Consider the following 12,380-nt stretch of genomic DNA (forward strand, 5'->3'; position numbering starts at 1 on the left):
GCAACTCCAAGATTAAGCTCTATCTTCTGTTTTAGGCTATCGGAAGTTATGTCTCTGGAACAAGATGGTAGTTCAGCTCTTCCTAACCAGCTTGTATAGTTTTTATTTGTTCCTCAAGGAGTAGCAATCTCATTTTACCTCTGGCTCCTCTGCCCCTCTTCTCATATAGGAAATTACCAAAGCATTGAGGCTTTCCTCTACAGTGGCATAGTAATCATGCAAGCATCAAGCAAAGTCTAAGAGGTACTATAATTTTAAGACCATTTTTGAAGAGACCAGGAGTCCTAGGCATAGATGCCCTGTGGCTTAGTCGCCAAAGGGCTTCCTTTATGCTTTTCCCCAGTGCCTCTCATTGCCAGGGTAATACAGAAAATCAGAAAGGAGGAAGCTGATGTGATCTTGGTGGTCCCACACTGGCCCAGGACACCTTCATTTCTTGATTTTGTGAATATGTCAGTGGAGCCACCATTGTTCCTGAATCCAAGGCCAGATTTGTTATCCCAGGGTCCAGTTCTTCACCAGGATCCAAGCAAGTTAAATCTATCAGTTTGGGATTTGGGAGAAAGTTTCTAGAACCAAAGGGTTACTCTGTTGATCTCATTGAAACTATGTTAGCATGTAGGATTAAAATCAACAAATGGGGCTTACTCAAGGATCTGGTCTAAATTCAAAGCCTGTTGTAGAGACACTCAGCATCATGTAGCCAAAGTACCTCATGTTTTTACAAGATGGTTTTGACCTCAGTTTGCAGACTAATACCTTAAAAGTACATGTTTCTGCACTGTTTGCAATTTTGAGTGTATCCAGAAAATCTTCCATTTCCCACCAGAAGGACAAACTATTGCATCCTCCTAAGTTGCATATAGTTCCATCTTGGGATTTGAGCATTGCGCTTGATGCCTTAATGCAGGTGCCCTTTGAACCTGTAAAATCAGTTTCACTGTATTGCTAGACTATCAAAATTATCTTTTTGATCGCTATCGCTTCACCACGAAAAGTGTCAGAGTTGAGCACTTTGTTAGTTGTTCCATCCTGCTGCATTTTCACAAAGATAAAGTAGTTTTGAGAATGGATCCCATCTTTATTCCAAATGTAAATTTAATTTTTCATCGAGCACAAGAGTTCTCATTGCCTTCTTTTTGTCCGCATCCTTCACACCCAAAGAAGCAGCTATGGCATTTACTGGATGTAAGGTGGGCCTTAAAGTGTTATCTGAAAACAAAAGAGAACATAAGAAAAACAGCAGCTTTGCTGGTTGTATTTCAGCCAAAACAAAGATGTAATAATGCATCTAAATCATCAGTCTCTCGCTGGACACATTGATGCATTGCTGAGGTGTATAGAGTAAAAGAACTCAATCCTCCAGAGCTCATTCAGTACGAACAGTGGTTATATCATGGACTGAGAAATGGCAGGCCCCTTACAGATGAATCTGTAAAGCTTCAACTTGATCATCCCTGCATACATTTACCAAGTTCTACAAGATAGATAGTCATCAGCCACTGCAGCCTTTGGCAAGTGAGTCTTGCACACTGTGGTGATTCGATAGAGTAAAGGAATCCTTTCTCTGACAGACAATTTGGTCATTTCTCTGCTGACAAAATCTCACACTGAGGCTTGGTGGACCTAGCTCTGTGAGAGAATGGGAGCATTTGTGGTTGCTTATCTGAGAAGTTTTGCTTTTTCGAAGAGATCAGTCCACAGATCCAGCACTTTCCTGAAAAAGGGAGATCTGTTAAACTTATTTTTGCAAGGTGCTGATGCAGGACAAGAGATTCATTTTGTGTTTCACGGTCCAGAGGGGCTAGCTTTGGAAGCATCTCAAAACTAAGGTGTGGAGGTCTCCAGAAGGTGGGGTCTAGTCCCTCATCAGCTGTTCAGTCAGCTTTGATTCTGCCCCCTATAGCCACAGACGTATCCCTTCAAGGAAAGGAAAATTTGCAGATAAGTAATCATAAATTTTCCCATTCTCGTGGCCTAAAGTGGGGGATAGAGGTAGTTTTGGAGCCCCTGAGCAACAGCACTGGAATACCTTCAAAATCTACAGAGAAAAAGCATTGCACATTTATGGAAAATCAAGGAAGAAGCTGCTAACAAAAAGGAAATCATGGTAAGAAATTATATTCTGTATCCTGATCCCTCTCCCAGTCTGTAACAATTGGGTTGTACCACTTTTCCTTCAGTTACATGTCAAATAGCCAGGAAATAATAAACCCTCCTTATCTGGGCCTTATGTTGATCTTCATGCAGGATTAGGCTCTTCAGGATGGTCTTTCTTCTACCTTTGCAAGTTTCTTCCTCCTTCCCTGGCTTTCCTGTAAACTCTGATGGATTAGTTGGTTAATGTCTGTACTTTGAACATGTAACCACTGCTGGTGAAGGATTGTTTTTGACATTATAAGATTCCATTTTATCTTTACTTCTATACTAGTCACAAAAAAGACTGTCTTGAGAGAAATTCTTCATAAAGGAATATTTCTCTTCTTACAAGTAAATGCAAAATCTACACTGCATCATCATAGATAAAAGAATTTTAATTATTCAAAGAATTTCCTGTGCACTAAAACAATGTTAGTGCAATAAATCATTTTGTAATAAAATAAATATTCAAAACAGCAAGGTGCAGGGTACCCCTTGTAAAAAATTAAGAAAACTGATGGTAAATTCTAGATCTGAAGGATTGTGACATGGATCTAAGAATATGTCCTATATATGAACAAATATTTCAAGTTAATTATACAAAATTAATATTTAAAACTAAGTCAATTGTCTTTACAGCTGGTGTCAGGTTCTGCTCTGGTTGTGGTAATAGCTACATTATATTGTAGTGAGTATATAATAGTCACTCTTGAAAAATTTCTTTAATTTGAAAGATACTACTTGTTTCAAAGAGCAGTTCCCTTTCTTAACATAGGTGATATCTCAAAACAGAGATAACTTCTTAAGTGCAACCACTATATATTCTTGTTCAAGAGGTTGAACAGGGATAACATTTTTGATTGCTCATCAGTAACAATACATACTTTCTTTAGGACTTAGCAGGAGGTTCTCAGATTTAAGGGCATGAGCTTCCAAAATAAATAATTTCATACTATGTTACCAACATATACTTTCAAACTGAACTGGTGAATATATTAAAGGGATCCCTGCATTCAGAAAGTGAGATATAGAAATTTAATCTGCAAGTGAACATCTTGGAGGAGTGAACATAGCTGCTCACATTAAAACATTTAGAAATCTTAGACGATATCCTCCTCTTCCAATCTAAAAAGAAGCAGGAGAGATGTGAGCAGAAAAACTCTCCATCCCTTTTTTCCTCCTGCACTGCAATAATAATTCTCTGAGTTCCAAAGCATATTTCAGCACAATAGAACAGAAATATCAAGCATGATTCATGTGTATTTCATCACAACAATATTCTGTTCCAGGAGGTGCAGCGCTGGATCTGAAAGCTTGCCCTCCCAAACCATTCCGGTGGATTCTTGACATGACATGGCTGAATCTGGTGGAACTGAGCAAACTTCCACAATTTGCAGAAATTATGAATCAGGTGGTGGTGGTGGTGTTACAATTATTTATCTTTATTGTATTAATACCCAAAGGTCCCAGTCAGGATTGGGGTCCCATTATCCTAGATGTTGTATAGACCCCTAAGACATGATCACTACCCTGAAGAACTTATCTTCTAAAAAGACAAAAATAGAAGAAGGCTGGGGAAAGGGGGCACAACATAGAAGCAAAGTGATATGAATCGTGATGGGCACATTGATTCTGTGTCTTTCCCTTTTCAAAAATATTCATTTATTTTTATTTATTTTTAATATTTTTTTATATGGGGTGTAAAGTTGGAGTGAGAAGGGATTGGGGGTAAAGGAAGTAATGGAAGGAGGGATATAAGGGATGAATGTCGGAGGAAAGAAGGAGAGGAGGAGGAGGAAGGCAGAGGCGCATGAAGGCAAGAAGTATGAATCTAGCAGTGAAGGGATTATAAGGGAGATGTGGAAGGTGGTTGGGGCAAACAGGAAACGTTGTGGAGAATTCAAATTTTAGAAAACAGTCTGCTACCTTTGCTGATGTCTTTGGGCTGTGAAGATCTGAGGTGGAGATGGGGACCTTTCCCTGTCCTGCTGCTACTGCTCCCATCTGTTTCTGGGAAAGTACCTGCTGTGCCTGGAAGGCTTGCTTCATGCCCAGGATGTCATGCTGAGGCAGGATGGTGTCTGGTACCATTAGTGGGGATGTCCAGCCCTATAGTTCAAAATTAGGGGAAGCAGGGACCCTATTCTTTTCCCCACTACTACTACTTCTAGATGTGACTGAGAAACAACCATGTAATATTTAGTATTACAAACAGAGAGAGATTAATTCAGAGTTCAATTATTTGGTTATAAGATCTGCATTTCTCTGGCTTACATGGCAGTTACATACACACAGAGCTATTTCTGAGCTGTTGTTAAACTTCTGGTTCCAGGCAATGCCAGATTGGGAGGGGCCCCCATAAGGACAAGAGTTATGCACATTTGCTCCTCACTCCTCCTTTAGTCTGTATGAGTTGTGAGTGAGCAAGCTGTGCTCCCCCTGCCTCATGGAGATACAGTACTTCTGAAGTTTGAGACTGTCCAATGCCTAGTGAGCCAGCCAGACCTTTCTTCATATACAGTATATATACAAGTCTCAGCATGCCTCTTGTTTTCCTTGCATTGATCTTAGAAGCTTTGCTGTAGAAGACTTCACCTCTCAGGCTATGTCTACACTACACACCAGTGTCAGTGGTATGTAGTGTACACGTAGTTACATGATGCAGTGAAAAGCAAGCTGTGTGCACGTGTCCGTGAAAGACTTCATCAGACCCCTGCTGCTGGAGCCTTTCACTACATTGAGAAAAGTCTCTGGGAGCAGGGATGCAGTGGGGATTTCCCCCCACCCTCACCAGACCCATTCCCCTCTACTGCTGTCTTTCCCTGTGGTGGAACAGGGCTCTCGCAGTGGGCAGCTGGTGGAGCTTTTCCCCACTGCCTCTTGCTGCTTGAGTCTTTTCCTGCAGTGGAGGAAGGCTCCAGCAGTGGGGAGCTGCCCAAGCTTTTCCCTGCTGTCTCCCCGCCTGCCAGAGTCTTTCCTTGCTGCCAGAAACTTTTCCTTTTACCGGGAAAGACTCCAGCAGGAAGGAAGGAGCAGGACACTACTAAAAATAGCAGTGTAGACAGGGAGGCATGGCTTAGATGATTAGAGTAAAGACACGCCTGAAGGCTGTGGGAATGTACGCAAGTACATAGCTGAGTAGAGAGCCCTGTAGGGTATGTACTTGTGTACATTCCCACACCCTTCAGGCATGCTTTACTCTACTTGCCTAAGTTGTGCCTCACTGGTTACACTGCTATGTCCAAATGTACACAACACACTGCCAAAAGAAGCGTGCAGTATAGACGTACATTTAGTCACTCCATTCAGATCCCAATTCTGTCTCTGTTTTTTAGGTTTTTATATAGCGACCATCATCGTGGTCTTACTCTAGCCTTTACATCTCTTGACAGATATTTTAGGAGAGGTTTGATCACTCACTGGTCAGACTTATTCTCAGTTGGCATTTCAAAAGCTGCATAATATGCTGGCTGTAGGTTAGCATCAGCTGTTATTTTTGACTTGGGCATCTTTGACCATTTGGCCCATAGTGGCACATGTGATTTTAGCTATTATCTCTTAGTATTTTATTATTAAGAGAGACATATCAATTATAATACTCTTCTTCCTCCATGCTTGTAGCGTAGAATCAGCCTGCTGAACAGATGAACTTCCTAGCTTCCTACATAGAATATAATTCTCTGTTTGGGTAGTAATCTATTCTAAAACAAATTATTTGAAGACTATATCTTAATATCACAATATTTTATTGTAATATCTTAATATTAGATTATCACAGTGATCCTTCCTAGCCCTGCAATCCATTAATATTACAGTATACGATTTGGGAATCTGTCTATACAATTTATGAATTCTGGTTGCCATTATGAAGTTATCATGAGTTACTATCAAAACTGCTGATCATGACTGTCTCTCTCTCTCTGTATGTGTATCCACTATGCCTTACCCGCCTGAAAAGCATGTCTTCCTCACACTGAGAATGATAGGAAAGTATTTAACTTTAAATAATTGTGCTTTGACCACAGTAGTTATTTGAAAGAGTAACTGCATCCAAATGGAAAAGATACTTCCTCCTTGTCTGAAGGGAGAGGGGAAGAGGAGAGCAGTAGAAAGTTACCAAAAGACAGAATAAAAGAAGCCAGGTGTTAGAAAGAGGCACATAAACTAGGGAAATACACAAGAACAGGGAGCATTAGAGGTTTTGGCCCTTTTGTCTCTAACTCAAGAGGAGAGAGAAGCACTGCAGCATGTAAGGGCCTACATATGGCAGGGACTTTGCCTTCCTTCCTAAGCCAAGATGCTCTCCCAAGGGGCACTGCAGTTAAGATATTCATTGTTTTCTAAATGTTCTGTATTCTCTTGTGTTCAAAAGAGAAATTATGTTAAAATCCTGTGCAAAATATGTATGTGTTATCCGCTTCACAGTTACTACAAAAGTCTCGTGAGAGAGTTAAACAGTAAACAAGAAAATTCACACCTTGAGATGGAGTTCTGTGAGAGGGTGTCTTTAAAATATGGGAGAGTCCGAAGGGTCACCATTGCGTCCAGGGGCTTGGCAGCTGAACAGCAGATTCCAGTTCTCACCTTTGGGTGATGGATAAAGGGTCTGTGCCCCAAGAATGTGTCTAGGGTCCCCAAGATAGGGGTAGTGGCTGGATTCCATTCATGCCTTGTAGGTTTAAAATATCTAGTGATCCAGGGACCCAGAGGCTTGTATTCCCCTCACAGCAGTTTGGTGGATGGTCAGCCAGGGTATGCTCAAACAGATCTGTCACCAACATCTTAATATCACAATACATATATCTCCAGAAGTGCTACAGACATATATGTGACATATATTCTACTTAGCATAATAATATGAAGGATATTATTAAAACATAACTTTCTAAAATTACTGTGTACGTTTTCTTATTGGCAAAGTTTATTTATGTGTTTACTCATGTAATAAATTTAGATATCCCGTAATGAGAAGGGGTGGAAAAGTTGGTTTGATAAAGATGCTCCTGAAGAAGAAGTTATTCCTGATGGATACAATGACTCACTAGATACCTGTCGCAAACTTTTGCTTATCAGGTGAGAATCATCATAGATTTTGGAGCACTGCTCATTACTGAGATAAGTTTCTTATTGCAGAAAATATCGAAGTGTATCATTGTGCTGTAGTTAATAGAATATGCACTGTATAATGTTTCTATATATGGTATGCAGTAATATTTAACTATTAAGATTCACTGACTTTACAGCCACTCACTGAAAAAGGAAACTCTTTGTTTGGAATCATCTACTAGTATATAGTTAATAGTTTTCCAGAAAATACCTTTCTTCAACTTTACCTTCAATATTAAGGAAGGATCACCATGCTAAACAGCAATAGGAAGAGAACTCTAGAGCTGGAGAATACAGCTTATGGAACAGCTCTAGAGTTAAAAATTATTGAAAATGTTAAAATAATTTTCATTGTATATATTTTCAAAATGAATTTTTTTTATTTTTGTGGAAATTATCATAATTTTTATTTTTATTTTTTGTTTTCAAAATAACTAATTTTCAAAAATGAAGGGTTTTTTGATTTTAAAAAGAGATGGGGTTATTAAAAATACCATTATCTGACTACACTGATTAATTAAAACTGCCGATACAATACATAAACCTAAAAAATAGGGTGGATTGCTTTAAATAAAAATCACCAATTTTAATCATGATTTAAATTAGAAAGCAGGAAATCTTGATATAAATAATCGATTTTAATAGTGTTTTGTATTTGTACTTTTTAGTTATTTTTCTAAAGAAAGGTTGATCTCATTAGTTGGTAAGTATTAGAACGTGTGATATTCAAATAAACACAGCCTTTACATTAAATTTTAGTCCTTTGGTAACCAAGGGGATACAATTTATGTATAGACATCTATTTAAGCAATTAGGATCTTAACGTTTATGGTGAATGTTTAATGGTGAATGATGTACTTCGTATTTACAAAATAATTTTATGTGTATTGTGTCAAGAGCTATTTGGATGGAAATTTAAATTCAATTAAAATGCACAAAAACAGCATTTTAATTGTTTTTAGTTTATAAAACTACCTTAAAAGTGCTGGATACACAAGAAAAAACTTTATCTAAACATTTATCAAAACATGTTTTACATTTAAAATTAATTGATTTATTAAACAAAGGAAGAATTATTGGTAGTTAATTAATTGAACTGATTGTTTCTGATCATCATGTCCTTCAAGATTTTAGAAGGACAGTAGATCTCAACCTCTCACATCTAGTGTGATTAATAGATTGAAAGAGGAAAATAAGCTTTCCTGAGTTTTTTCAACTCCAAATTGGTTTTGTAACTTTGAATGAACTAATTATTGAACGGAATTAGCTGAATAAACTGAATGAAAAAAATACTCTCTGCACCTGCAGAAGAGGCTATTATTGACAAAAGCTGGGTTTAGCACTTCAGCAAACTGGTTCCAGGTGCTTTAAAACTGGGCAGCAAATATGTACTGTTTAATATTATTCTTAATTTAATTTAAATTATTTTAATATATTAGAATAAGCTTAGGCCTTAATATAGTTTGTCAGTTTCATATTTAATTTTAAGTAGGTTTAGTTTTTAAAAATAAAACCATATTTAATTTAAATTAAAAAAAATATTTAATTTTTTTAAATCTGTTTTTTCTAAAATAATTAATTTGTATCTATCCTATTAAGAAAGAAAGATTGCAGCTCAACTCAAAAAATGAAAGGTACAGTGGTAATAAAAGAAGGATTCAGTGAGCAACTCTGAAAAAAGAAAAGGAGTACTTGTGGCACCTGAGAGACTGACCAATTTATTTGAGCATAATCTTTCATGAGCTACAGCTCACTTTATCGGATGCATACTCCTTTTCTTTTTGCGACTACAGACTAACACGGCTGTTACTCTGAAAGTGAGCAACTCTGTTAAGTTTTATGTACTATTTTATTTGTTCAAAGCACCATATTCCCATTGGCATCAGTTATAGCTGGGAGTGTTCAGCACTTGTGCTCAAGTTGGGCACCCAGAAAATGAACTAACATTTACTGACCACCTGTGAAAAGTTTGGATTAAGTGACTTGTCTTGTAGTACATCGGAGCTCTGTGGCTAAGGGAGGGATAGTATCCATTTCTCTGGGGCAGTATTCAGGTGCTTTAACAATGAATCCAGCCTTTCTCTACATACAATCCACTGCCTCATTCAATACATGCCTTCCAACTTTTGCAGCAGCTGGGGCAGGTATCTTATAAACAACAGCATTAATTACACAACCTCTATTCACCCCCGGAGACGGTCCATCCTGTGCAGTGAAGGAGGCAGGGGTGCTATGGAAAAATAGTATGTGACAATCTAATTGAAGATTGTATCATAATGCATGTGCACAAGGGGCCAAATTAAAGTTGCTTAGGCAACAAACTCTAACAAATCCCTATTGAGCATATGCAAACTTTTTTCAGAGGCTTATACAGTAGAACCTCAGAGTTATGAACACATCGGGAATGGAGGTTGTTCGTAACTCTGAAGTGTTCGTAACTCTGAACAAAACATTATGGTTGTTCTTTCAAAAGTTTACAACTGAACATTGACTTAATACAGCTTTGAAACTTTACTATGCAGAAGAAAATTGCTGCTTTTAATCATCTTAATTTAAATGAAAAAAGCACAGAATGTTTCCTTACCTTGTCAAATCTTTTTTTGAACATTCCCTTTATTTTTTTAGTAGTTTACGTTTAACACAGTACTGCACTGTATTTGCTTTTTTTGTTTTTCGTCTCTGCTGCTGCCTGACTCCATATTTCTGGTTTCAAATGAGGTGTGTGGTTCACCGGTCAATTTGTAACTCTGGTGTTCATAACTCTGAGATCTACTGTAACTTGGCCAGATTAGGATGCTTTTTTTGTGAGAACAGTAAAAAGCACCCCTCTGACACAAATAGAAGCTGCTCTACTAAATGTCAAAGCATGCAGGCACTTCAGTTTCTCAGTTAAACAGTTTTAAGATTTGTTTTAATATGAGCAAAACAACTTATTTTCCCCTAATTGTGTTCTTGGACATGGCTGAACTGCTTTTGCTGAAACTTTCAAAAAAAAAAAAAATCAGCCTGAGACAGTTACCCAGAATGGAAAATTTCAGTCCATACAGTTAAAGCGTGCAAAGTTATGAGCAACTGAAAACAGGGTCTTAGAATGGAAAGTGGACAACTGTAAGTGTAAGCAGCACTGCCAGCTGTGCCCTGTATAAAAACGTATACATTCAGTAGTATTATATATTATGTAGTATGAGTCTCTACACAATTAAAGTTGCGTTTCTCATTATTAGCGAGTTCTTGACACAGCTTTAGTTTCACAACTGAACCAATCCAACTGATATAGCGTGTAGTAATATGGCTTCAGTATATCTAGTCTGTTTACTATGAATGGAGCAGTGCTCTCTAGTATATCACATTTCTTGTTCCACTTCGACATTGAGGAACTTTTAAATGCAAGTTTAATTGGGGGGGGGTGTTAAAAAAATTTTTTTTACAAATGACTCCTCTGTCGCTGAGTTTGAAAACTTAGCCATTTTTAAGGTCTATTAAAAAGAACTAGTTCAAAGTATTTTGGAATAGAATATTTTAAGTTATTTTACTGTCAATGTTTCCTTAACATGTTTTGTCTCCTATATAATCTCACAGTCTCAAATTTCCCTCCATAACCTTGAAATGAAATAAAATAAAGGAAAGAGATACTGAATTTGTAGCTCACTACATATGTGTATTCCCAGGTCTTGGTGCCCAGATCGCACCCTTTCCCAAGCCAGAAAGTATATTGCTGATTCGCTGGAAGAGAAATATACAGAACCAGTCATTTTAAATTTAGAGAAGACTTGGGAAGAAAGTGATACACGAACACCCCTTATCTGTTTCTTGTCTATGGGGTCTGACCCAACTATTCAGATTGATGCCTTGGCAAGGAAACTTAAACTGGGTATGAACATAGTTATTCATTCTCATCATAAAAAGGAAATATAACTTCGGGGATTTTATTCTAGAAAACTGCTTTGTTAAACCTGCCTTACCATTAGTTGTCCCTGAACTTTCTCCTAGAGATGGAGAAAGAAAGTAATCAATAGTTTAAATAAATACTGCAGTGCTGAAGATCATTCTTCAGTAATATGTTCTCAATGTTTACATTGCTTATTAGTTATCTTCCTTCCAATCCATGACATTATTCATTCTATAATTGTAAGTATTTATGATAGATACCTACTCTGTCTTATGGCTTGTCTACACAGGATGTTACTGCGCAGCAAACCAGGGTGTGAATGTACATTGCATTAGCTTGCAATGCAGTAACATCCTGTGTGGACACGGCTGTAGTGCACTAGAAGTTCTGTAGTGCACTTTGATGTCCTATCATTTCAAACAGCAATATATCCAAGCATGCTATACAGAACTTTTAGTGCGCAATAGCAGTTTCTACACAGGGCATTACTGTGTGGCAAGCTAGTGCTCTGTAGATTCACACCTTGGCTTGCTGCGCAGTAACATTGCATGTAGACAAGCCCTTGAGTTTTGCACAGCTGAGAGTGCTGTCTCTTGATTGTACAATTCTAAATATTTCTTGCTGCAGATAGCAAGATAATCTGCCATTTTTTTTATTTTCATGAAATTATTTCTGTAACAAAAAGGTACTTTAAAAAAAATTCTAGACTTTTGTGTATATATTGTGTCTACAATATGTGTGATATTGTACATACAAATTGAGTAGTTGCATGGACAAGTGGTTAAATACATTTATGCTAATTAGTCACATTAGAATGTGCAGTTACTTGATTTGTGTGGACAGTTGTAATTTTGCCTGCAAATCTGGTTGCTAGTTGCACATCTAAACTTCTTGAAAATCTTGCTTTGCATGTAATTAGGAGAAACTATTGTGTTCAAATTCCCATTGACAACAGTAATATGAGCCATATTTATTCCATTATAAATACATAGTATGTCTGTTAAATATACAGTTTCAAGTGCTTCATTAGACTTTTAATATTTATAAAAAATTACGCTCATATTGAGAAATAATTAAATATTGAAGGCATACAAACTGAATAAACAGGAATAAAATGTATATATTTGTATGTTAAAATAGTGCTCCATTCCATTTTTCAGGAGTTTTTCCCAATATCATTTTGAACTAGTAATTTTAATTTCACTTGTTCTTAGCTGAAGAAGCTAACATATATACATTAATTAAC

At 37.3% G+C, this 12,380-nt stretch overlaps 1 protein-coding gene across 1 annotated transcript in view; it reads left to right on the forward strand.

The window, feature by feature from the left end:
- The window catches only part of DNAH8 (dynein axonemal heavy chain 8), a 598,059-nt gene that overhangs the window by 538,514 nt on the left and 47,165 nt on the right, over positions 1-12,380 (forward strand). Inside the window, exons 80-82 of the mRNA XM_048843472.2 lie at positions 3,429-3,550; positions 7,094-7,212; positions 10,914-11,116. Coding sequence (XP_048699429.2) covers positions 3,429-3,550; positions 7,094-7,212; positions 10,914-11,116 — 444 coding nt within the window. The remainder of the gene's footprint in view (positions 1-3,428; positions 3,551-7,093; positions 7,213-10,913; positions 11,117-12,380) is intronic.

This window comes from Caretta caretta, chromosome 3 (genome assembly GCF_965140235.1).
Source record: "Caretta caretta isolate rCarCar2 chromosome 3, rCarCar1.hap1, whole genome shotgun sequence".
Taxonomy (NCBI): domain Eukaryota; kingdom Metazoa; phylum Chordata; order Testudines; family Cheloniidae; genus Caretta; species Caretta caretta.